Consider the following 25,239-nt stretch of genomic DNA (forward strand, 5'->3'; position numbering starts at 1 on the left):
CAAAAATAAACCAATATTTTTCTCTGAATTTCAGCAAGTTTTTATGAAGTCATTTCACTTTGTGCAGATAATTTTGTTTAGTTTTACTTTTTATCAATTTAGCATTTATAAAGGGTTCCCAGCATTGAAATGTGACCCATACAGAATTAGGTACAGTAGTGACATTTTAAATTCATTTGGAGACATCAACAATAACAGGGAAATCATAAAATGGGGAAATTATTGCAGAAGTATAAAAGGTATTTATAGTAGGTGAGGAGCTATGTTGGGAAGTTATTAGAAAACATTGTATTGTTATTTGAGATTCTGTAACTAGCAGTAACAATTCTGTAGCTATAGACCATATCTTGTTGATAGTTATAACTTTACTATGGTAATTACTCAGAGTTCTGTAGTCTACTAGTAAAAGACCACAAGATAAATAATTATGCACTGTTGAAAGCCAAAGCCATATGCAACATTCTGTGCTGCTTTTATATTTAGGTTTTAGTTATCAATCACAAAAGCCAAATTGGTGCTAGTAAATACATCTGATTGTTTCCTATCATTGCTTTTATTCTTGTCTGTACTGTATGTGTCTTTTTGAATGTATATTGTGTGCCTTTTTGTGTTCTTAATCTGGGATGCTAATTGCAGTATTACTGTATTTGTGTATGTACTTTCTGCACTTTAAATGCAGCATTACTGTAAAAAGAAATGCAGTTACTGATGTAAGATTTTTAAATCTTAAGTATGAAGACTGCAAGTTCATTGCCACTAAATGTTAAGTATGCTTTAAAAAATAACAGCTGATAGGATTGACCTGCATTAACATTCCATAGTTTCTGCTACTTTAGCAATCTGTAAAACATGATCCATCTCTTGAGGTAATGAGTTAATTAAAACTCTTGCAGTTGTAATAGTATTTTCAGAAATTAATTGTTCCCTCAAAACTCATCCCATAACTTCTAATATGACTATATTAGCTTCACAAAAGGTTTCCAATTATTTATGCTGAGTGTGAGCTCACTAAATGCATTTAAACTGCCCGTAAGTATCATTCCATCTTTTTGGTTTACAGGCTGATTCTCTTAAAATAAGCCTTAACTTCAGATACTTTTTTGAAATATTTTTTCTAACGTATGTAGGTCATCTTTAGTGGCATGTTAACCTGTTCTTTTACTGAATGGCATAACGTTTCAGTACTTGCCTGTAAATTACTTAAACTCTGCAGGTTATTGCTGCATCTTAATATAAAGTTGTCAGATATTTAAAACAACTTTGTCAAATTTGCAAATGTTAACGTATAGTCAGATCTACATGTGATGGAATACAGTTTTACGCCCTAGGTCCAAATGGACAAAAAATATATTTATTTGTGTTCAAACTTGCAGGTAATTTTTGATTGTATTTAAATGTAAGCAACAAATTAGAACTTGCAAATGATGAATTGTTACGATTTTGCTTCCACCAGGGTTGTATATGGATCTGATTGTGCATGAAATTCTTGCCTAACTATATATTCCTGGTTAAAAGCAGAACTCCCAATTTGTTCTTAACTTAGTCGGCGCTAATGCCATCATTCTGGTTATAAAGCATGTCTTGTTTTCACTAAACCTTAGTATTTCCCTTATCTACTGATTTATATCACTGCTTTTAAGATAAAATAATTTCGGATTGACTGACTGCAAAAGAGACTTGTTTAGTTCAAAAAAATTAAAATGAACCCAATAATGCTACTGTTTTTCAGTTTTCACTTTCAAATGGAAGAATTAATTGAAATGCTGGCATAATTGGCAACAAAATGAAACACGGCACTGTTACATTACTATGTGTAGAGTGCAAGTGCTCCTAAGTCCTTATTTGTGACTATCATTGGTCTCTTTCTAAACTAAATATCCAACCTACTTCAGTAAACTATGCTTAAGATTTTGAGTTCTGAAGAAATTATTTTTTTAAACTTTTTAAAATCAGTTTCATAGCATTACAGTTAGATTAGTATGATAGGAACATGAGATTAATTGAATTACATCAATATATGGCAGTGATTTTAATTATTTTGAAAATGTTAAATTAAGATAAATTTAATTGATTAATGAACCGTTTATAATAATGTATACCATCAACTAGAATATGCATGTGGTCTGAAAAATGCTGTTACAATTTTGGTTAGGTTTGCAGAAATGGGGTTGGTCTTTGTTTATTTAAGGTATCTTGTTTATTCACTTTTGCCAATTGGTTCTCCTCTTCCCACTCTTCTTGACTGTTTCCAAACTCAACACACACCATCTACGATTGAGGGGACAAGCTGCTCCCAGCCCCCCCTCGGTGCCTTTCAGAAGTTAGCTCCTACAGGATGTGTAGCAATAGCATCAGGGGGTGTCTCCTTTGCATTTTCCTTCTGTTTGTGGGTTTGCACTGGTCTCTATTTGGTGCTTGTCCAAAGCAATGCTGATAAGATTCAGAATTTGGTAGTTTAGGAAATTGTGGTCACACAAATACAAAGTACCATTAAGTGGTGAGATGAAGCTTTGATGCTCTGCTGAGCTTTCAAACCTCTGCTGTATTACTGTGGCGTGTCAGTGAGTAGTGTTTCCCCACAGGGAGAAAAAATAAAAGGGAGAGTATTTCCTGGGTTGTTGATTCATGTGTAGCTTGAGTGATTCAGAGCAACATTGGTGGAGGCCTGGCAGCAGGGTAACCATGGACTGCAAAGGCAAAGAGGAGGGAAATGTTTTTGGGGGTGGAGGTAAAATTAGAGGGTAAATAACTTCCCCAAAACGTGCACACATATCTTAAGTGTGGAATAAGTGGTGAACTAAAGAATTTGGGAAGATTTGAACCAAGTGTTTAAAGGTTGAAGCTATCATTGCATTCTTTCTTATAAGCTGTCTCTTGATTCTTGCACTCTTGATTTCAATTTTGCTGCTCTGAGGTTCATGCAGGTACAGTAGTATTACCTTGTGTGGTGTATATATTTCTTTTTCTCCCAGTATTGTAAGCTATTTACTGGTCATTGCCAGAAATTCTTGTATATGTCTTTTTTTATATCAGTATTTTAAAATTAGCCTCCTTTTATGCTGTTTCCAAACGTTTTTATCTAAATCTGTTGACACCCAACATCTTTTTTGAATTCTCCACAAATTAATTATTTTAAGTCAGTGAGAGATGGCAAATTATGCTCAATAAACATTGTTATAGTGCTAGCTAAGTTATATTGAAAAATCCCATTAGCCTTTGATATTTTGACACTTTCAGCATTGTGTGTATGTTTCTATATTTCCCCTTTGTTGTTGATAGTGAGATATTCTATGGAGGATGATGAATTACTAGGTAATTTACCATCCCATGAAGTGCCATGTCCTAGCTCTAATTCAAAAATTAAAAACTCTGTAAATACAAAAAATACTGACTATCTGATGCAGGGTTGTCATACACAAATTTGGACTCGAGATTCAATTCGGGAGCAAATAATTAAGTTTAATTCTTGAGGTTTGATGTCATCTGAGCTTCTTGATTGGATTCTGTCCTGTAGTCCACTACATTGCCCTCTGTAGAGTGGATCAAAGTATACTGCTGTATTTGAAAAGTTATCCTCCTACCTCAGACTATAGCTGTTTGACATGCCTTGCCAATACTTTGCAAAACATTTCACAAAGAAAATATCAGCAGCAGCTTTTATAGCATCTTTAATGTTTTACATTGTTGAAGATATGCTGGCAATGTTTGGATAAGTAGGAGGGAAACTACATGAAGTCAGTCCCATCGAGGTGGACTATACAGGAGAGATGATGTCATAAAATGGAGCGTTTGATCGAGTTGAATATTGCAGAAAGGTCAAGGGTTAATGTATCAGTGTCACAAATGGCAGTGTTGGTTTTCACCAGGGCCGTCTCCATGCTATGGGCAGCGTGGGAGTCAAACTAAAGGGACATGAACAGAGACAGTTATGTGGAAAGACTGGAGAAGCTGGGGTTGTTCTCCTTCAATCAGAGAAAGTTAAGGAGAGATTTAATAGAGGTGCTCACAATGATGAGTGGTTTTGATAGAGTAAATAAGGAGAAACTGTTTCTAATAGCAGGTGGGTCGGTAACCAGAGGACACAGATTTAAGATAATTGGCAAAAGAACCAGAAGGGAGATGAGATTTATTTTATGCAGCAAGTTATGATTTGGAATGCACTATCTGAAAGGATGATGCAAGCAGATTCATTCATAACTTTCAAAAGGAAATTGGATACATACTTGAAAAAGAAAAATTTTCAGGACGATGTACAAGGAGTGGCAGAGTGGGACTAATTGAATAGCTCTTTCAAAGATCTAGCACAGGCACGATGGCCTCCTCCTGCGCTGTAAGATTCTATGATTAGCAATACAGGAAACTTTGGTTTATCCGGAGGTTGAATGTCCGGAAACCTCGATCCACCGGCAGAAATCAGGAGCCGTTTTGTTAGGTTTTTTTTCTTCTCGTGGCTTTTTTTTTCAACAGTCAGGCTCTGCAAAGTCTCTCTGAAGCTGTTGCTAAGCTACAGAGACGCTTCCAAGGTTACGGGCCGACTGTTTAGAAGCTGTTGCTAAGCAACAGTGTTTGTTGCCAGATACGGAGCTGAAAACCTCCGTATGCTTCAACATTAGCGCTGGTTTGTCCGGCAGTTTTGATAGATCGGCAACAGCTCAGTGCCGGATATCACAAAGTTTCCTGTATTTGTGTTCTGGATTAATTACTTCAACCACAAAAGCATTCAGTAGATGTTCAGGATAAATTGACACAATAATTATACAAAGAACGTGCATGTTTATAATAATAAATAAAGGAAGAAGCAGATTTTATAATTCTATGAATCACAATTTATTTTGTTTTTAATTTTGTGGAGTTTACAAAACCTATTGTATAGCGTGTACTGTAGATCTTAGTTGGTTGTACAAATTAAAATAATATTTTTGAAATACAAATTTATTGTATCAAATTATTTGCTTCAGTGACTCAACAACTTTTTAATTTTTTTATTGCAGGTGATGCGACCTACCAGGATATTTTCAGAGACTTTTCCAACATGGCCTCTCATAACCCTGAAATATTAAACCGATTCCAGCGGCGATCAGAGACTGATTAATTTTTACTGCATTCCTCACCTTGAGAGCTGCAATCATTCTTTTGGTGCAATCATCTTGAAGCATATTCATCAGTTCATTTCATTATATATACCAAAAATAAATTGAAGTTTTGAGTTTTAAAGAAAACAATTATAAATGAAGGAGCTTTTGCTTATATATCTACAAGCAGCTGCAGTGATTTATTCTACTCTGGAGTACAGTGTCTATGCAAATACCCAACCTTTGCGTTTTCTATTTTGTTTCAATGTTGAGTTGAAGCTAAAATCTTCTGAGGTGTTTTCACCACTGGGAGATGTGCAAATAGAATGGGTGTTCAAGTTGAACAGAAGTTCTGAAATTTTGTGTGCCCAAATTATCGGAATAATAATTCCACTTCTATACTCAGCCCATGATTTTCCATCCATTAAGCTGAATGGTCAGAAAGTCATGAACACCAAGTATTTTTACCCCATTATCTTTAAAAATTGCTCTAAAACTATCATAGATACTGTGATGATTCAGCTGCAATGTGTACATCTCTGAAAAGGGACACACTGGTAATATACAAGTGCTGTTGGGAGCAATAAATTCATATTAGGACTGTGCCCATTTTAAATTGGTTTCCTTTTACAGAATAGAAAATGCCGTTTGTCTATTGTTTCAGGAAATATTTTATCACATTTTTAAAACTTTGTACATTCTTTATCTCATTCAAGAAACTTTAATTTGTAGTTTTTTATATATCTTGTTTTTAAATACTTTGCCTTCTACCCACAGTTGGTTACAATAAATAGCTACTGATTTGGTGTACCATGTACATAACTTATATCTAATTTTATTTACACCTAAACATAAAATCCAGTGTATTAAGATAAACTGCTCATAGGAATTGGGATTACTGGATGACTAGCTGCATATTGCACCATTGAATTGAATTAATTTACGTAGTGAACAGTATATCGTCAGCAACAGACCAGTTTTTTTTTTTAGTTCATATCTTCCGGATGGAAAACAAATCGATTGTCTAAATTTCTGTACAATACCCCTGATGAATATAAACAAATGTTGCCTACTTCATTGCCAACAATCAAACCATCTTGAGTACATGGAAATGCAAATAAGTTAATATTCTTAATTGATTTTGTTTACCAAAGTTTAAAGAGCTAGATGATGGCAGCTTTTTAAATATATTGCCATCTATCAGTGCTACTACAAAAGTAACACCTGGTGTATCCCATGTTTTTATGCTATAAAAAGCTAATGATAAGTAGAACTTTTTGAAATTAAAATAAAACATGCAGAATAAGGCTTCCTGGAAAATCACATTTTTAATCCTTTTTTTTCCTGCAGAAGTAATATAAATATATCAATAGATGTTCCTGTGAAATTTCAGAATATGTTCAGAGATGGATAAAACTCAAACTTTTTTGGTGATGCAGTTTTCTATTTTGTTTTAGCTGTTGTTTTGTTTTAGTACATTTGTACAAAAGAATTTAAGTATATCATTAAAACCTCAAGGAAAATGTATTGAAAACATATGAACTACATTATAAGCTTCAAAGCAGTTGAGCATTGTAACATGTACATTACTTGTGTTTCAGTTTAATGTTTGATGTGACCTTTTGTGATGCCAGTAAGCATTTGAAACTGCTTTTTGGCCAGTAAGCATTAGCGTGTGGAGTTATTGTGGATTTGGCACATAATCAGATCCGTTCGATCCAAAGCTGCACAATACTTCCCCGTAGTTTTGAAACTGAAATAAATGTATTCATTCTCATTTGTTAATGGAATTGCATCTCGTAGTATATTTATTGTATATATCAACTTTTCTGTATTGAGTATTTTTGTTCACATTGTAGAATCGTTATATAAAAAGTTCCCCACAAGCTTGTACTACTTTACATTCCATGAACGGAAACTAAATATGCATTTAATATTTAAAACTGCAGTAGGTCTTTTGTATTACAGAGGCTGCATTACATTTTTGAGGTTTAACTTACAATTTTCTAGAATTTTTGAAGTAGGTCCAGGCTGATATTGTCCAGAATCCCAACATTTTCTTTTGTCTGGCGAGCATTAATAACGTGGAATGGAAGGAAAAGTGGGGGAAGTAAGGCATTATAGGAAAGTTAATGTATGCTGTGGGTTGTACTTATTTCTTTTAAGCCAGTTTTTGCATGCACCCTGGGGGGGAAAAAAGGTTTCTGCAAACCATAATGTCCACAGTAACTAACTACAAGCATGATGGTTCAGCCAATTCTTTGTGGTTGTCATTGCACCTTTCTGACCGTCAGTTTACATCTTGGTGGGAATCACCATTTACATCTGCAGATATGGGTATCATAAGTTCTTAGCTGCGATGTGTTCCTGTGTTTCACAAATAGAGGATTCCTCTAACTGTTGGAAAAAGTGAGTGTGATCTCAAGTGTGAGCACCTACAATTAGTATGTTTTGGATCAATATAAGAACTGCAGTGGAAAATAGTTTTTTAAACTTGTACTTTCCTGCCATATACAACAGACTAAGGAGCAGTCCACAAAGCTGGCAATGAGTTACAGTAAGCTACAATGCTGGAGTGTCGGCCTGTTCATTGGAGGCCCAAGTTCAAATCTCAGCCTTGATTTACGATTCCAGTTCAGATTTTGTATAGGTACAAGTTTGACTATTTTGACAAAAGAAAATAGTCAGGGGAGGTGTCCATTCCCATGTAACTCAAATGCCTATCAGTCAGCTTGACTGAGGAGCAGCATTGTCTGTTTGCATAAAGATGCTTGCCCTATTTTCTCAACTTTGGAGGATAGCATGATGTAAAGAGAAATAAGCGATGGGTTAGATTTTCCATTCATTCATAATCCAAATCTATCCATAAATACTCAATAGCAAATCATGTAAATACTATTGCATTTTGACAAACTGGTAAATAAATGTACCAATAAGGTTTTGTGTAGCCAGCCTTTGCTGCTGTTTAAATAGAGAATGGTTTCCTGTACATAGTATTGGAAAGAATGTAATGAAAATAGTGTGAATGTATGCGGAACCAAGCTAACCATAAGATAAATCAAAGTACACAACACATTGGTACTCTTGTTTATAAAAAAAAAAAAAAACAAAGTATGGAAAAAATAATTTCCCCCATATTATTGAATTAATGGCCTGGATTTTGCGGTACGCCATCTTAGTACAGTACCTTTGAAATCCACCGCAAGTTCAGGATTTAAGCGCATGCTCTAAATCCTGAACTTGCTGTCTGGCAGTGTACAATTTGAAAGGCCATCCGCTCCGCATCTGAACCTAATTTCTGCCGCAGAGTTGGGCTATTTGCCCACCAACTGCCCAGCAAATGGCCCAGAAATTTGGGTCGGAGGCTTCCCGCGGGTGCAAGCCTCCGACCTGCACTTACCTTGCGTGCCGGCTGTTGAGCTGTGGGCCCGCATGGGATTCCGATCCTGGGCCTGCTCCAACTGTCGGCGCGCAGTGCTTGCATATCCCAGGAGCACAGTTAGTTCAATGCGTCCCATGGGATCACGTGGGCCATGGAGAGCCAATGGTAGCAGGGAAATGACCATTCATAAAATTGACAGGAAGAGCTGTCAAAACCATAAATACTATAAGCCCCAAAAATCACTAAAATTTCAAATTTTTTTTTTTTATATCACTTAAAATAACTAAATTATATAAAATAATTATTTTAATCAATTTAAATTTTTGAAAAAATTATATTTTCTAACGGGGCTAAAAATAAACTTACCTTTCTTTAAAGTATTTAAAAATAATAAACCTGTGGAAATTTTTTTTAAATTTTAATTAATTCACCACTTACCTTGTTAAAAGCAGGCCTTGCACCTGCTTTTTATATGTGTAACTCCTGGCGACTTACCCTCCCGGAATAACCTGGGGAAAAAAAACGTAAGTTCAATGCGCACGCGCTGCCTCTCCGGCGCACGCATTCCACCTCTGAACCCCTTCTTTCAAGGGAACGGAAGTTCCGGTTTCCCGCGCATGCGCAGTGCATGCACGAAACCGGCACTTCCATTGGACCTACGGGTGAGTACCCCGTGCGTACTCGCCCGTGGAGACCCGAATTTCTGGGCCATTATGTTTGGAAATTTTATGGCTGGTGGAAACGGGCACAGGGTCTGTTTCCACAGCGTAAGGAGATAACTGAGATGAGAAAAATGCATTTTTTAATTAAATGCTTTAGAAGCTTTAATGAGAAGCAATCCTAGTATATGTTAAAGCTGTAGGTTTTTAAAAAAAAATCATAAATACTGTGCAGAAAGTTGATTAGAAGTGTAAATTACGAGTAATAAATTGGATTCCCACAATAAAAGCTAAATCTGATAGTATTTTAAACGCTTTACTAATGAGTATTATAGTAATTTTAATGAATGAATGATTCTGTTTTATGATTGGAGGAGCAGGCCCACGTGATTCCAGGTACGCCTCTGCACAGGCTGCGTCCCTGGGATCCGTGGACCATTACGCTGCCCTCCGACACGCTTATGTGGGAGGAAAAAGGCATGATATCAGTAAGCAATGATGATCAAATTTTACAAGTGGAATAAAAAAGAAAGACTTGCATTTATACAGCGCTTTTCACAACCCCCGGACATCTCAAAGCGCTTTGCAGCTAATGAAGTACTTTTTGAAGTGTAGTCACTGTTGTAATGGAAATGTGGCAGCCAATTTGTGCACAGCAAGGTCCCACAAACCACAATTGAGATAATAAATTGATCTGTTTTATTTATGTTGGTTGAGGGACAAATGTTTCCAGGACACCAGCGAGAACTTCCCTGCTCTTTGAAATAGTGCCATGGGATCTTTTATGTCCACCTGAAGGGGCAGACGGAGTCTCAGCTATCATCTCATCCGAAGGATGGCACCTCCAACAGTGCAGCGCTCCCTCAGTACTGCACTGGAGTGTCAGCCTAGATTTTGTGTTCGTCCCTAGAGTGGGAACTAATAGAAAATTAATAAGCTGATTATGATGTGCACAAATAATGCAAGTTGGGAAACAACAAGCTGTGATTGTGCTAAGGGTGGCTGTGGTGTGTCCCTTTGTAACTCAAGAGGATAAGTGCTGTGGCCAAAGGATTATCTTCATTTTCCTCCATGAGTGCAATCTGGTTATATTGTAAATGCAATTACTGCCTCAATCCCAACATATGTGAGAACTGTGACAGATCAGACTTTCAAGGAGCTATCTTGGGGTATTCTAGAAGGTATGCAGGATACATGTGCTGTTGCTAATACATCCCAAAGGAGGAAGTTGCAGCATGTAAATGGGGAAGAAACATTATCAGAAAAGATGTATACAGCTCCTTGCTGGGAGCAGTGTATTGAATGAGTCTACTTGTGTGGAGAGAGACAACAGCACCCTGACTTCAAAATATAAGCATACTAAGCAACATAACTACCATAAGGCAACTGTACTCCCATAATCTGATTAGCTGCAGAGAGATATCTGTAGAAACTGGCAAACAAAGTCCATAAATCAAAAGATACAAGTCAATGTTGCATGTTGAGTTTCTTTTGTACCAATTATGTGCATTTCCTATTGTTTGTAACACTTTGGTGTCACACTAACTGCAAATTTCTGTATCATACCAAATATTCCCCACCTCAATTGAAATTTCTTCCACTTGATTGACTGATATGCAAATTAATTAATTATGATTGAAACATTAATTGTAAGTCAGTTATAAGTTTAAAAAGATGAGCCCATCAAATCGCAAAACACTTAATTTCTTTTGCCTTTTCCACTAAAATTTATCCACTATGTTGAAGGCCTCCACCTCTTCCAAAAAGCTTGTGTGGACTTGAGGATTTTTGCTTTGAGCTGTGCAGTTATTAGCTGAATTTAGATTGTGCAGTCTAAGCATCTTGATACCATGTTTAGGCAGGCCAGTAAATGAGCAGCCTGCCCACCTGAAACGGGTGTAGTGCTTAAGTATGCAAATCAAGGTCCTATGCCAGTTGTGACTAATTGGTTAGCTCTTTCAAAGAGCCAGTACATGTACAATAGGTTGAATGGCCTCTGCTGTGTGATGTAAAATTCAGGTACAAATGGCTGGAGCATGCACTATATACACTTACCTAGTTGTACTAGAAATTGAGCAGCTGAACAAATGGACCTTAAAGGGACTGCTGGAGAATGCTAACAAAATGAGGCCCAAGAAATTTGAGTTATTTTCTTGGGCCCACAAAAAAACTCTCGCCCATTCAAGGCCCTTTCAGTTATCACCTCCCAATTTCTTGCCCTCCTTGACAGGTTCAGGCTTCAGGCAGGCCTGGAGCTGGAGCTGTGTTGACTTTTGGGGGCAAGTAAAATTTCTCCCCCATTGCCAAGAACTAGCCAAGCTGTCCAGTACAGCTATAACACTGGCATCTACCCTACAATGTGGAAAATTGTCCAGGTATGTCCTGTCCATAAACTGCAGGATAAATCCAATCTGGTCAATTACCACCCCATCAGCCTACTTTCAATCATGATGGACAGTGTTGTTGACAGTGCTATGAAGTGGCAATTGCTCACCAATAACCTGCTCACCAATGCTCAATTTGGGTTCTGACGACTACTCAGCTACAGACCTCTATAGCCTTGGTCCAAACAAGGACAAAAGAGCTGAATTCCTGAGGTGAGATGTGAGAGACTGCCCTTGACATCAAGGCAGCATTTGACTGAATGTGGCATCAAGGAGCCCTAGTAAAATTGAAGTCAATGGGAATTGTCTTCAGTGGCTGGAGTCATAACTAACACAAAGGAAGATAGTTGTGGTTGTTGTTGGCTAACCACCTCAGGCCCAGAACATTGCTGCAGGAGTTCCTCAGAGCGGTGCCTAGGTCCCACCATCTTCAGCTACTTCATCAATGACCCTGCTTCCATCACAACGTCAGAAGTGGGGATGTTTGCTGATTATTGCACAGTGTTCAGTTTCATTTGCAATTCCTCCAATAATGAAGCATGCAGGAAAACCTGGACAACATTCAGGTTTGAGCTGATACGTGGCAAGTAAGTTTCATGCCACACAAGTGCCAGTCAATGACCATATCCAACAAGAGTGTGTGTAATTACCTCCCCTTGACCGTCAATGGGATTCCCCCACAATCAACAGTGACCAGAAACTTAACTGGACCAGCCACATAAATACTGTGGTTACAAAAGCAAGTCAGAGGCTAGGTATTCTGCAGTGAGTGTCTCCCCTCCTAATTCCCCAAAGCCTTTCCACCATCTACAAGGCACAAGTCAGGAGTGTGATTGGAATACTCTCCACTTGCCTGGATGAGTGCAGCTCTAACAACACTCAAGAAGCTCAACAACATCCAGCACAAAGCAGCCTGCATGATTGGCACCCCATCCATCACCTTAAACATTCACTCCTTCCACCACTGGTGCACCACGGCTGCAGCCTGTACCATCTACAAGATGCACTGCAGCAATTTGCCAAGGCTTCTTTGACAGCATCTCCCAAATCTCTACCACCTAGAAGGACAAAGGTAGCAGGTACATGGGAACATCACGGACTGCAGCGGTTCAAGAAGGTGGCTCACCACCACCTTCTCGAGCAATTCGGGATGGGCAATAAATGCTGGTCTTGCCAGCCACGTCCCGTGAATGAATTTTTTAAAAAGACAAATAGTATCTTAATTTAAGCTCTCTTCAAAATTAGGAACAAATTGGTTGAATTTTGAAAACTCTAATCATGAGTTTTTGCTGACAGCAATGTTCATATTTTCTTATAGCTGTGAAAGAGAGGCACATCTAGGAACTGAACAGAAAATATCAGATTCAGTGTTTGCATAAATCATTCAGAATGTTATAAACAAGTGCTGCCAGCTATGGGATCTCTCCCATCCCCCCCCCCCCCCCCCCCAAACAACAGACAGCCCCACATCCTATCTCTTCCTTCATTGCTGACAGACACTAGGAATCCACCAGATAACCAAGACTCACTTTTATGCCCAAGTTACATACACCACACCTCTGGTTTGCTTTCCACAGTTCTACCAAAACCAGATTCCCAATTCAGTGCCGCCAGATCGAAGGATAATACCTCCACGATACACCCCCCCCCCCCCCCAAACCCCCCACACACACACAATAATGCATGGCATTATGGAATTTAATCCCCAAAACATCAGTAAAAAAAAATAGTATTTCAAATATATATTTATATATATATATTGACTGTCAGTCACTGTAAATGAGTGGTCCTGATGTTATCCTATCAAGACCTACAGTATATTGTTGTAAAGCAGCAATTCCTCTGATTCAATGCAAGACCATGGAGATCTATTGTATCATTAAAAATCTTACAGCTGTGTCCACTTTCTGTCTGCAAAACGTTACTTTTGTCTTTGTCACATTTGTGCCAACTTTAAAATAGTAAACCTCAATGTCAACTTGCTCCTGTCATTAAATTAATTATCGGTTCTGACCACTAGATGGTGTTGTACTATTGGCCAAAATGCTTTTTGATTTTTATTGTTTTGCATCAGTAACTGAAATTCTAATGCCCAAAATAAGGGTTTAAATAAAAAAATTTAAATACTTATATTGCCATAACATGATTAAATTTATCCATTGGATTGTCTTATGTGCCTGCATTAAAGTTTTTACTTGAGGGCCTCAGCCTATTCTCAAAAGCTTGGGCTTGGTCTTGATATTTTTGCACAGAGCTGTGACACCAGTAGCTGAATGTAGGTCTTGCATATGCAGTATGCATGGTTTCCCTGGATGCATCAATAGCATTTAAGTTAGTCAAATTATAGAACGCTTCTCAGTTTCTAACAAAATTAATTTGGTTGTTTTTCAAAATTATTTGAAGAAAATCATTTCAAAAATTATGTGCAGGTAAAGTTTATATAAGGGTTTATTTTAAACAGGCGTGTGTGGGAGAAAAAAAATAAATGTAATGATTACACATCTGTTGTAGCCTTTTGTTTCGTATTTCCCAACTTATTGTGACCTTGACATGTTTGTCAAACCCAGGGTTCCCAACCCCAGTGCAGTGAAACCCAAAGACCACATCCTCAATATTGCTAAATTCAGGACCTCCCCCACTGAGTTCTGCCAAACCTCAGTTGTGCTTCTGGCTCCTTTTGAAGTAGCTTTATGGATTTCTGCCACATTTCTCAGTCGGTTGTCCACCAAATGCATGGGACAGGTTACATTTTCTTGCACAGTTGAGTTGATCACCCTCTCTCGGGATCAAAGGTCTCAATTTGAGAGAGGCTTCCAATTGGTAGAATTCCCCGAAGTTCAAGCAGTCAATGATAGAACCCACACAGGCTCCCACCTCTCTTGAGTGTCCTACATCAAAAGAAAAAGGTTCCATTCCATTAATGTACAGTTAGTATGTGTGATCATGGTCATTGAATCATGCATGCAAGTGCCATTTTCTGGGGAGCTGCCATGATTCCTTCATATTAAAACAATCCACAGCACCTGCACTCCTGAAAAAGCAAAGGCAAGTGGCCTGATGGATCCATGGAGCTAAAGGCTACCTTCTTCAGTCTTGACTAATGATAACATTGATGATCCCCAGGACTCCAGTAGTGCACAGGTTCAGTCAGGTCCATTCTGCCACAAGGGTGAAAAATTTAACATGATTGGAATGTTTCAGTTGTCTCAGTAGGTCTGGTCAGTACTTCAGTTCAGTCCTGTAAGAGTGGTTAGGATAGTGATCTTTTGGTGCATGCTGTTGCTACATGACGTGGGTGAAAAGGGTTCTAATATGGAATGCCAATTCCAGTAAAATGAAACAGCACACAAATGTAGACAGAAGATTCAATTCTCTATCTCAATCATTCTGGAGAGGCAGATTTCACCTGAATTCTCTGAATCTGGAAAACATCCATGCATGGTACTGCCTGTTACAAACTTGTTAAAACTTTATTAAACAATAGGGGACCGCAGGAAATGAAAAATGAATAGAAACTTGCTTACTTTCGTACGTAGGAGAGTAGATATTGAGATGATTGAAGGTTGACAAGCTTCACCCATATCAATAGGACCATTGTATCAGGCACACTGTAGCTCAGAAATGTAAAGTTGCATGTGAACCAGGCATGATTAGGTTATGCTGAGCATGCCATAAAAGGATATTTTGATAAGAAACTTGTAAGCAACTAAGGTATATAAATCAGCAGATCATATGGAGTATTTAAATTCGACCCGGGGAGATTGAACTCAAGAATTGTAATTCGAAAGATATTGTTTCGCCAGCTAAGTTTGCTAGGTTGGAAGTACTTAACTTTGTTTAAGGAATTATACTTTCAATAAATGAACTTTGTGAGTGTATTGTCTTACCATAATTGATCAATCTTGCTTAATTAAGTTAAGTAGTTTACCCTATTTCATTTTGTGCTTCACAATTTTGCACTGCAAAAGTGTTGCCCCTGCCTGATGCAGAAGAGGAAGAAAATGGAAGGCAAGAGGAAGAAAATGGAAGGCAACAGGAAGAAGGTGAACAACAGAAGCGAAAGTAGGATACCGAGAACTGAAGCATTATCTAGAAATATTCACAGTACTCTCACAGTCAATAACTTCTCCTAAGAACCAATGGTCCTTCCTGCAGAAACGTTCCATGCAACCTTGTTTCTCTGCAGGTCCCTGACCATCCACCATGCTCGCTATCATCTGGGTAAACATCCAAACAAACATTCGCATTCCTCATATCGCAATATACCCGCCTCTACTGTATGAAAAACTGAGGAAACATCAGCTTGGGCATAAAATATTTTTACTTTTAGTAGTTCGTCTAACTTTATCTAACTGGATGGTCCTCCTATGAGATATCTGAGAGGTTGGAGCCTGCAAGATGATTGGCTAATGACTTCTACATAAGGCGGTTGGGACTGTGGTGGTCTTCCTCTCCTGCTGCGTATGTTCTGAGAAGGACCAGTTGCAAGCTACATCTCTACTGTTGTTGCTTGGGCAGCCTGGCCCTACTATCTTACTGATACATGCAGACAACTTTGAGGCCTGACTGAAGGGTTTTCTTGACCTGCTATCATGAGAGACAGCAGGATCATGTGAGCACATTCCTGCAGGCCGTTGTTACTGGATACTCGCTCTGCAAAGCCATTGATCAGTGAATGGCACAGACTGAATGATACCAATGAGTGGAGCGCCTGACATTGCCAAGACTCCACAGAAGTAATGCGATGGAAAAGGCAGCACGCTGTGTAAGTTTCTGGTCTTCTCTTCCTAGGCAGTCCCTCGGAACCGAGGATGACTTGCTTCCACACTAAAAATGAGTTATCAGGTGACTGATGAGTCCAATGCGGGACCTACAGTCTCTGTCACAGGTGGGGCAGATGGTGGTTGAAGGGGCGGGTGGGTGGGGTGCTTGGGTTGACGTGTGCTCTTTCTGCTGTTTGCGCTTGGCTTCCGTTTGCTCCCGGCGAAGAGACTCGAGGTGTTTGGCGCCTTCCCGGATGCTTCTTCTCCGCTTTGTGCAGTCTTGGGCCAGGGATTCCCAGATGTCGGTGCAGATGTTGCATTTTTTTAAGGAGGCTTTGAGGGTGTCCTTGAAGCATTTCCTCTGCCTACCTGGGGCTCTCTTGCCGTGTTGGAGCTCCGAGTAGAGCGCTTGTTTTGGGAGTCTCGTATCGGGCATGCAGACGATGTGGCCCGTCCATCGGAGCTGATCGAGCATGGTCAGAGCTTCGATGCTGGAGATGTTGGCCTGAGCGAGAACACTGATGCTGGTGCACCTATCCCGCCAATGGATTTGCAGGATCTTGCGGAGGCAGCGTTGGTGGTACCTCTCCAGTGCTTTGAGGTATCTGCTGTACATGGTCCATTTCCCTGAAGCATACAGGAGGGCGGGTATCACTACTGCTCTGTAGACCATGAGCTTAGTGCTGGGTTTGAGGTCCTGGTCTTCAAACACTCTCTTCCTCAGGCGACCGAAGGCTGCAAGTTTCTGGTGAGCAGGTGCTGTCAACCAGAGGATTGCAGAGTGCCAGAAGAGGATATTTTGTTCCTGAAGCTGGAATGGGGTGTGGCCAAATACAGAGAGGTCAGGGTGTGAATGGGAGGGGAAGTTAAAGTGACGAGGCACAGGGGAGGAAAAAAAGACTTGCATTTATATAGCACCTTTCATGACCTCAGGTGTCCCAAAGCGCTTTACAGCCAATTAAGTACCTTTGAGTGTAGTCACTGTTGCAATGTAGGAAATGCGGCAGCCAATTTGCACACAGCAAAGTCCCACAAACAGCAATGTGATAATGACCAGATAATCTTTTTTTGTTATGTTGATTTGAAGGATAAATATTGGCCAGGACACTTCTTCAAAATAGTGCCATGGGATCTTTTACATCCACCTCAGTTTAACGTCTCATCTGAAAGACGGCACCTCTGACAGTGCAGCACTCCCTCAAGCACTGCACTGGAGTGTCAGCCTAGATTTTTGTGCTGAGTCTCTGGAATGGGACTATGAACCCAGGAACATCTGACTGAGAGGCTTGGGTGCGACCAACTGAGCCACGGCTGTGTATTTGAAAATAAATCTTGTGTAATTGTCCTTTCGGACGGTTTTTGAATTGTGGCCTTTTCTGAAGCTTCAGGTTGGCATGTATGAGATCTGTCAATTTCCCTTCGCATCTCTGCCGTTTCCTCGTCGCATAATTAAGCTCCTTGTCAATTTCCTGAAATATGTCGTTTCTTTGCATTGGTTGCTGCAATTCTCAATGAAGTCGCATCACGTCCGGTACGAGGCTGGATTGGTCGTTAACCCTGAAGCCGATTGGCCTGTTCCTTCACCTATCGGCTTCGCCATGGCGCTTTGCTGCGATAGAAAGTGGAAATCGACACAAAGTTGCCCCCAGGCCGCGACAATTGGTATCGGCACGGTCTGAAAACAATGGGACTGTGGAGAATGATTGTACAGACTAAGGCGAAGTTCACCCCATTCCGCTCCTATCAGTTTGTCCTGTTATTTGCAGCTGCATTGGCAGTTTTTGCCTTTTACTACTTTGGATCCAACCACGAAAATTTTTCCAGCACCACCAGGAGAATGAAAGAAAACCAGGCAGGGAAGAGCGGACCGGGCGATGCTCCACTGGCAGTGAATCGCAGTGGGAAAAAACCGGCAGAATCTCAAGAAAGTGCTGCAGCCGTCAACGGCGAATCCGAGAATTCGCCGGGGAAAGAGACGATGCAATTGCATGCTCTTATGATGTTTACCAAAGTAGACAGAAACTACGGTCTCCAAGAAAAATTTACGGTTGCCATCAAGTCGATGGTAAAACACGCAATGTTTAAAGATGACGAGGTGCTCCATCTGCATTTTGTTGCTGATGTAGCCAGCAAAAAAATAGGAGAACCGCTCCTGCAGCAGCTGCTGCAAGCTGCTACCTTCAATTACCAGGTACCTTTCCAAGTTGTCTGCATTTTATGGGACCGGTTCTCTTGCTCTATCTAATGATGTCATCGACAATAACAATACTTTACGCTCTGAGTATTTTGTTTTGAATCGAGTTTGGTTAGATTCAACAGCCGATAAACCCCTGCGAGACGGTGCTTGGGTTTGAACATTTGATTAGGCTTCCTTAGTGACAGTGATATGTAAAATTGTGTTTAATGAGGTTTATAATGCAAGACTGAAGTTGAATCCACTTACGTTACACCCTTTCGTCGTTGCAAAGGGGCCTGTCCACATATACCCCATACAAAGCTGTGCTTGCTTGAATATGTGCTGGCAGGACCAGATGGTTTTCATCCCAGGGTTTTAAAGGAAGTCCTGGTTAGACCACACCTGGAGTACTGTGTTCAGTTCTGGGCACCACACCTAAGGAAGGATATATTGGCCTTGGAGGGAGTAATGATACCTGGACTCCAAGGGTTAAATTATGAGGAGAAATTACACAAACTAGGGTTGTATTCCCTGGAATTTAGAAGATTCAGGGGTGATTTAATCAAAGTTTTCAAGATACCAATGGGAACTGATAGGGGAGATAGAGAGAAACTATTTCCGCTGGTTGGGGAATCTAGGACTAGGAAACATAGCCTAAAAATTAGAGCCAGGCCTTTCGGGAGTGAAGTTAGGAAACACTTCTATATGCAAAGGTGGGAGAGGTTTGGAACTCTCTTCCACAAACAACAGTTGATGCTGGGTCAATTGTTAATTTAAAATCTGAGATTGCTAGATTTTTCTTAACCAGAGGTATTGAGGGATATGTGGCAAAGGCGGGTATATGGAGTTAGGTCACAAATCAGCCATGATCTCATTGAATGGCGGAACATGCGCGAGGGGCTCAATGGCCTCCTCCTGTTCCTATGTTCCTATATCCATAGGATATCCCTATATGTTCATCTGCATGGAATATTTCAAGCTTTATATTGCACATCTCCCCCATTCTTTTTGTATTTAATGGTAAGGGATGCAACGGTGAACAAGTTATGTCTCTGACTCTACAGTAATGAATGCATCAATGTTGGTTCATTTTTAAAATTTGCATGTAACTCTAAGATTTTCAAATCTTCATTTTCTAAAGTGAAATACAAGTTATCTTGCTAACTTTTCTTCACCTTGTTACCATGAGTGCTCCTGAAATGCTCATACGAGATCATCCGGGTTTGTCTGCTCCTGTTAGGTTTAAAGAAAAAATAGAAATATATATGCATATAATAATATAGTGTATTCAGAGGTTCTAATACCGGGACTTTCAAATTCTGTGCCTTATTACAACAACAAAAACAACAACTTGCATTTGTGTAGTGCCTTTACCATAGCAAAACATCCCAAGGTGCTTCACAGGAGCATTATCAAACAAAATTTGACACTGAGCCGCATAAGGAGATATTGGGACGGGTGACCAAAAGCTTGGTGAGAGAGGCAGGTTTTAAGGAGCATCTGAAAGGAGGAGAGATACGGCAGAGCAGCATAGGGAGGGAATTTCAGAGCCTAGGGCCCAGGCAGCCGAAGGCACGGCCGCCAATGGTGGAGCGATTTAAAATCGTGGATGTGCAAGTGGCCAGAATTGGATGAGTCTCCCATTTATGTGGAATATGACATAATATGTGTACGATAAGATAGCCTACCAGCTTAAATCCCTCTATCACTAGTTTTCATCTGCCTGAGCATTTCATACCCATGTTTCAGGTCCTTTATATTCTAATATTACAGCACCTGAACAGACTTCAAGTTTAAAGGTGTAATGTTGTCCTGATGAGAGGGTGGAAAGATGACCGTAGTTTAGAGGGAACCAAGCAGTGCAAATACAGTGGCATCAATGTAGTAAAACCAAAAATGATGAGCAGGAATGAAGTCTGTCATCATTTTTACAGTGAAGTTGTCTTTCACGTTTCCATGTGGAAGTTTCCCACTTTGTATTCAGATGGTAACTACATTCCTTTTGAATAATTACAAGTGAATGAACACCAAGAATTTTTTGTGGTGTATTTATTTTTTGGTGAGAAACTGAGGTGATAGGCCAAGGCCCTCAGTGCTGCATACCACCAAGATTAGAGAGAGAAAAAGATGAGGTAAATCAGGAAGGAGTGGCAAAGTGACGTGAAGTTTGTGTTTAACATCCTAAAGACTAGCATGAAAGAAGGAGTGAGCAAGGTAGGAGTCCCACAGTTTTGAGGCTTGGGAAAGAATGAATTAGAATAGTGGGATTGCTGGATGGAGGAAGAGCTTGTGGGACAGTATATTTGACACAATGAGAAGGCTCGGAGAAATTGCTACCGTATTGGGTTCTTATGGGATCGTTTCACAGCATTTGGTGTAAGTGGACCTTGCTCCCCACAATCCAGAGAATGTACCTTTTTACACTTAGAGTTCCATAGCCTAGAGTAAAATCAGAAAATGCTGGAAATACTCAGGTCAGGCAGCATCTGTGGAGAGAGAAACAGAGTTAACGGTTCAGGTCGATGACCCTTCGTCAGAACTGAGAGATATAACTGGTTTTAAGCAAGTGCAGGGGCAGGGAAAGGGGGGAGGGGAGGAAAGAACAAAAAGGGAAGGCCTGTGATCGGGTGCTTATCACAGTTATATCTCTTTTTCCAGTTCTGACGAAAGGTCATCAATCTGAAACGTGAACTCTGTTTCTCTCTCCACAGATGCTGCCTGACCTGCTGAGTATTTCCAGCATTTTCTGTTTTTATTTCTGATTTCCAGCATTCGCAGCATTTTGCTTTTGTATCCATAACCTAGAGGCTTAGCAATTAACCTATTGTCTATATTTCAGGTTTAAAATTGTCAAGTGTTTTTTATTTGGTACATGTACAGATTTGAGGAAATCAAGTTAAAGATGTGTTGATGAGAAAATAGATTTGAAAATACAATGCTAAAATGTTGCATAAAAACCTTTCTAAGGCAAGAGTCTTAAAATATTTACAAAGTTCATGTCTTAATATGAACCGACATGCAGTACATAAAAATGTGGATCCAGAGAATGTTTCCACTTGTGGGGAAGAGCATAACTAGCTCCAGAGTTTTATGTACTGTATGTTGTTTCATATTAAGACATGAACTTTGTAAATATTTTAAGACTCTTTCCTTAGAAAGGTTTTTATGCAACATTTTAGCTTTGTATTTTCAATATAAGATAGTCACCAAGAAATCCAATAGGCAATTCAGAAGAAACTTCTTTACCCAGAGAGTGGTGAGAATGTGGAACTCGCTACCACAGGGAGTGGTTGAGGCAAATAGTATAGATGCATTTAAGGGGCGGTTAGATAAGCATATGAGGGAGAAGGGAGTAGAGGGTTATACTGATAGATTTAGATGAGGAAAGACGGGGGGGGGGGGGGGGGGGGAGGTTCGAATGGAGCATAAACCCCTGCATGGCCTGATTCTGTGCCATATATCCTATGTAAATTTGCACCCTTATGCATGGGTGAATGCAGTAGTGTGCACAGGACTAATAATTACCCTTTGACTATGTGAGAAGTCCACCACACCCTCCTGTCTATTCTGAGAGGTGGTAAATACCATGGTGCTACATCATTAGTCAATTTAAAATTGATGATTAGATTTATTTACAAGTAAGATCTTTTGGAAGGTACACCAAGAACTGACAGTAGTACAAATGTTTAAAATAGTAAAGAATTAACCAGTCCACAAGGGGTTAAAATATTTTTAGATCATTTTTCTATGCCGTTTGATAATCTGAAAGACTTTTGTAGGAAATAGTTTCGGTAGATGTCCCGATGTACATGGTGTCCAGCTGTCAATTTAAACTCCACTGAAACTGAACTAAATTTGAACAGCTGAAGCTTAACCTTTATGTCCAAAGAATCCATTCATACCACAGGTGGTAATGTTCAGATTTTAACAAAGTTTCTCTCGAGGATATCCCTGGTACGAGAGAGAATGATTTCATCTACTTTCCCCAATCTACAAATATTAACATTTCAAAGAATTGCCCAATCACGAAACAAAAATGACCTAATTGTTTACTGATTGCAGACATGGCACTAAAAAGGAAGCCATCCTACTCTTATTGAAATTGTGTATGAATCAGCATGGTTTTGTGTATTGTCTCACATTTTTTCTCTTCATCATCTTTCAGGAGGGACTTGGGTGCCCACTTTTTTTGACCTTCTAGTGACCTCAATGACCTCTGGGGTATAGTACATATTTATGTGCAATAGGACAGTATGTATTCAGAATCGGATGCTATTTGTAAGAATAAAAAATTATATACATTTTCATAGCACCTTATCATGGCCTGAAGATGTTCTAAAGTACTTTGCAGCCAGTGAATTACTCTTGAAGTGCAATTACTGTTGTTATGTGGGTAAATGCAGCAGTTAATTTGCACACACTGAGGTACCACAAAAAGCACCTGAGCCAAGCTGGCACATATATACACACACATATATCTATCTCTCTCTATCTATATCTGCATATGTACTTGAAATTCCATGTACAGACCAACTATTTTTCTTTTATAGGTGGGATGAATAAGCCCTTATTGCTCTTTTGATTTTAGATTGCTGTGTCCAATGCTGAAGATTTAATTCCCTTTTTTATCCCCATCAGTTTGGTCCTATTCTTTTCATGGACATAGCAAATGAGCTGTACTGTCAGCAGGGCCAAGTGGGTAGGAGCAGGACAGTGAGCTAGAACTGAACAGAAAGCAATGCAACAGGGGCTATAATTGAATGGATGGAGCTTTCCCACCCAGGAATAGTGAGACCTGTTGTAGGACGCTTAAAAGCTAATTTGCAGTAAAGCAAAACTTACATTCTTAATTGTAGAGTTGGGAATGGATTTTGTTGCATTCTTTGATTCTTTTTTCTACAAAAAGTTTGTGGAATTATTTCTGGAAGTGGCACTAAAGTATCATTTTAATGCATCTATAGGAATAGTTTTCAGAGAGAGTGAAAAACACTGTGTTCAGTCAGAAGGCAAGCGGGGGTAAATGATATCTGCTTACTGAGTGATTTTCCACATTTTGTTTGTGTGAATATCTTTTTTTTTTACTATTGGTTTCTAACAGTTTCGCAAAACACATCCGAGAGCATGGGAAGGGCGTGTGCTTATAATGTATTATGCATTGCATGCTACAATGGTCCAGTCATTACCATAGCCTCTGACTCACCATGAGAAACACTACAGAAGATCCGCAGTTCCATAAAATATATTGAAATAAAGAATAGATTTGCCTTCCAAAGCTAGGCTTTATTAACTTTAAAATCTGCAGCACATCTTCCCACATCCAGTCCCAACCAAAGCTGGAAAAGAACTGAATTTAAGGTGGCCACAACACATCATGTGATCATCAACTACCAATGAGATTACAACATATATCCCAAGGCAGTTAACAAACAACCAATCACAATACTTTTACTAAACAAGGAATAATCACCACATTCACCCCTCCTTTTAAAATATACTCCAACCTAAATAACCTTTACAATTTATAATTAATTATTTACAACTAAAACTATGCACAAGAATAAAACTGTTCACATGACACAATACTAAGTGAACAACAACAAATAGTAACATTGCACATAAGTATTAAGTATCTCTCAACTAAAACAATATACTATAATATTTCAACAATTTAAAAACATTACTATCAATTTAAAAGTCCATTTTCAATCGGTCGACCGGATATCTTGTTCGTGTCGACCTTCTTAACCTTGGTGAAATTCCTTGCCCTCCCACACCAGAAGGCACAGAAGTATCTTCAGCAGGAAGGCTATCCATATCCCGATTTTCAACGGTTTCCAGATTAGAAATCCCATCAGAAGGTAAACTGGGACGGTCATAAACATCTATCAAGGGCTGATTAATAGAAGTATAATTATCTGCAATCGGATTGGAAATATTCGTAGTATCTGTAACAGCATCCACATTACCTGAATCATGACTATTGTTAATATCCTCAGAAGAGGGCTGGCCCCCACAAGGAGCCAAGTCTTTAATTGAAACAGTACTTTCTTTCCCATCTTGGAATCAAATATGAGCATATTGGGAATTTGCCTCCAACAGCTCCACCTCCTCCACCAAAGGATCATATTTTGACAATCTAACATGGCGTCGAAGCAGCACAGGTCCCTGCATAGTAAGCCATGAAGGTACCGAATATCCCGTAGTAGATCTCCGCGGATAGTTAAAGAGCCTTTCATGGGGGGTCACATTAGTAGCCGTTGAAAGCAATGATCTAATGGAATGCAGGGCATCAGGCAGTACCATTTCCCACTGTGTATTCTTAAGGTTCCGGGATGTCAAAGCCAACATAACTGCCTTCCAGATCACCCCATTGTATCGTTCGCACTGTCCATTACCCTGGGGATTATACGGGGTAGTTCTACTAGTAGAAATTCCCCGACTCTGAAGGTATTCCTTCAACTGGGAAGACATAAAAGAACTTCCCTGATCCGAATGGATATACGCAGGCATCCCAAAGATGACAAAAAGTTGAGTCAGACATTTAATAACTGTAGCAGCTGATACATCTGCACAAGGAAAAGCAAAAGGGAACCTTGAAAACTCATCCACAACAGTAAATATATATCGGTTTTGAGTAGTTGAAGGAAGAGGCCCCTTAAAATCGACGCTCAAACGTTCAAAAGGAGAAGTAGCCTTTATAAGATGAGCTCGTTGAGGCTTAAAGAAATTCGGTTTACACCGAGCACAGATAGAACATGAAGAAGTCATCCGCTTGACGTCTTCAACTGAAAAAGGCAAGTTCT

General features: G+C 39.5%; 2 protein-coding genes across 4 annotated transcripts in view; both read left to right on the forward strand.

The window, feature by feature from the left end:
• The window catches only part of LOC147115720 (arf-GAP with coiled-coil, ANK repeat and PH domain-containing protein 2-like), a 146,158-nt gene extending 139,200 nt beyond the window's left edge, over nt 1-6,958 (forward strand). For all 3 annotated transcript variants that reach the window (XM_085990211.1, XM_085990214.1, XM_085990213.1), the window contains one exon: nt 4,992-6,958. In XM_085990211.1, the coding sequence (XP_085846337.1) occupies nt 4,992-5,092 (101 nt within the window). In that variant the 3' untranslated portion in view covers nt 5,093-6,958. The remainder of the gene's footprint in view (nt 1-4,991) is intronic.
• Nucleotides 6,959-17,777: 10,819 nt separating this feature from the next.
• xxylt1 (xyloside xylosyltransferase 1) overlaps nt 17,778-25,239 on the forward strand; it is a 181,735-nt gene continuing 174,273 nt past the window's right edge. The window contains exon 1 of the mRNA XM_085990216.1: nt 17,778-18,451. Coding sequence (XP_085846342.1) covers nt 17,945-18,451 — 507 coding nt within the window. The 5' untranslated portion in view covers nt 17,778-17,944. The remainder of the gene's footprint in view (nt 18,452-25,239) is intronic.

Source organism: Somniosus microcephalus, chromosome 6, assembly GCF_052327205.1.
Source record: "Somniosus microcephalus isolate GS21.2 chromosome 6, FLI_Smic_1.0, whole genome shotgun sequence".
In the NCBI taxonomy this organism is placed as follows: Eukaryota; Metazoa; Chordata; class Chondrichthyes; order Squaliformes; family Somniosidae; genus Somniosus; species Somniosus microcephalus.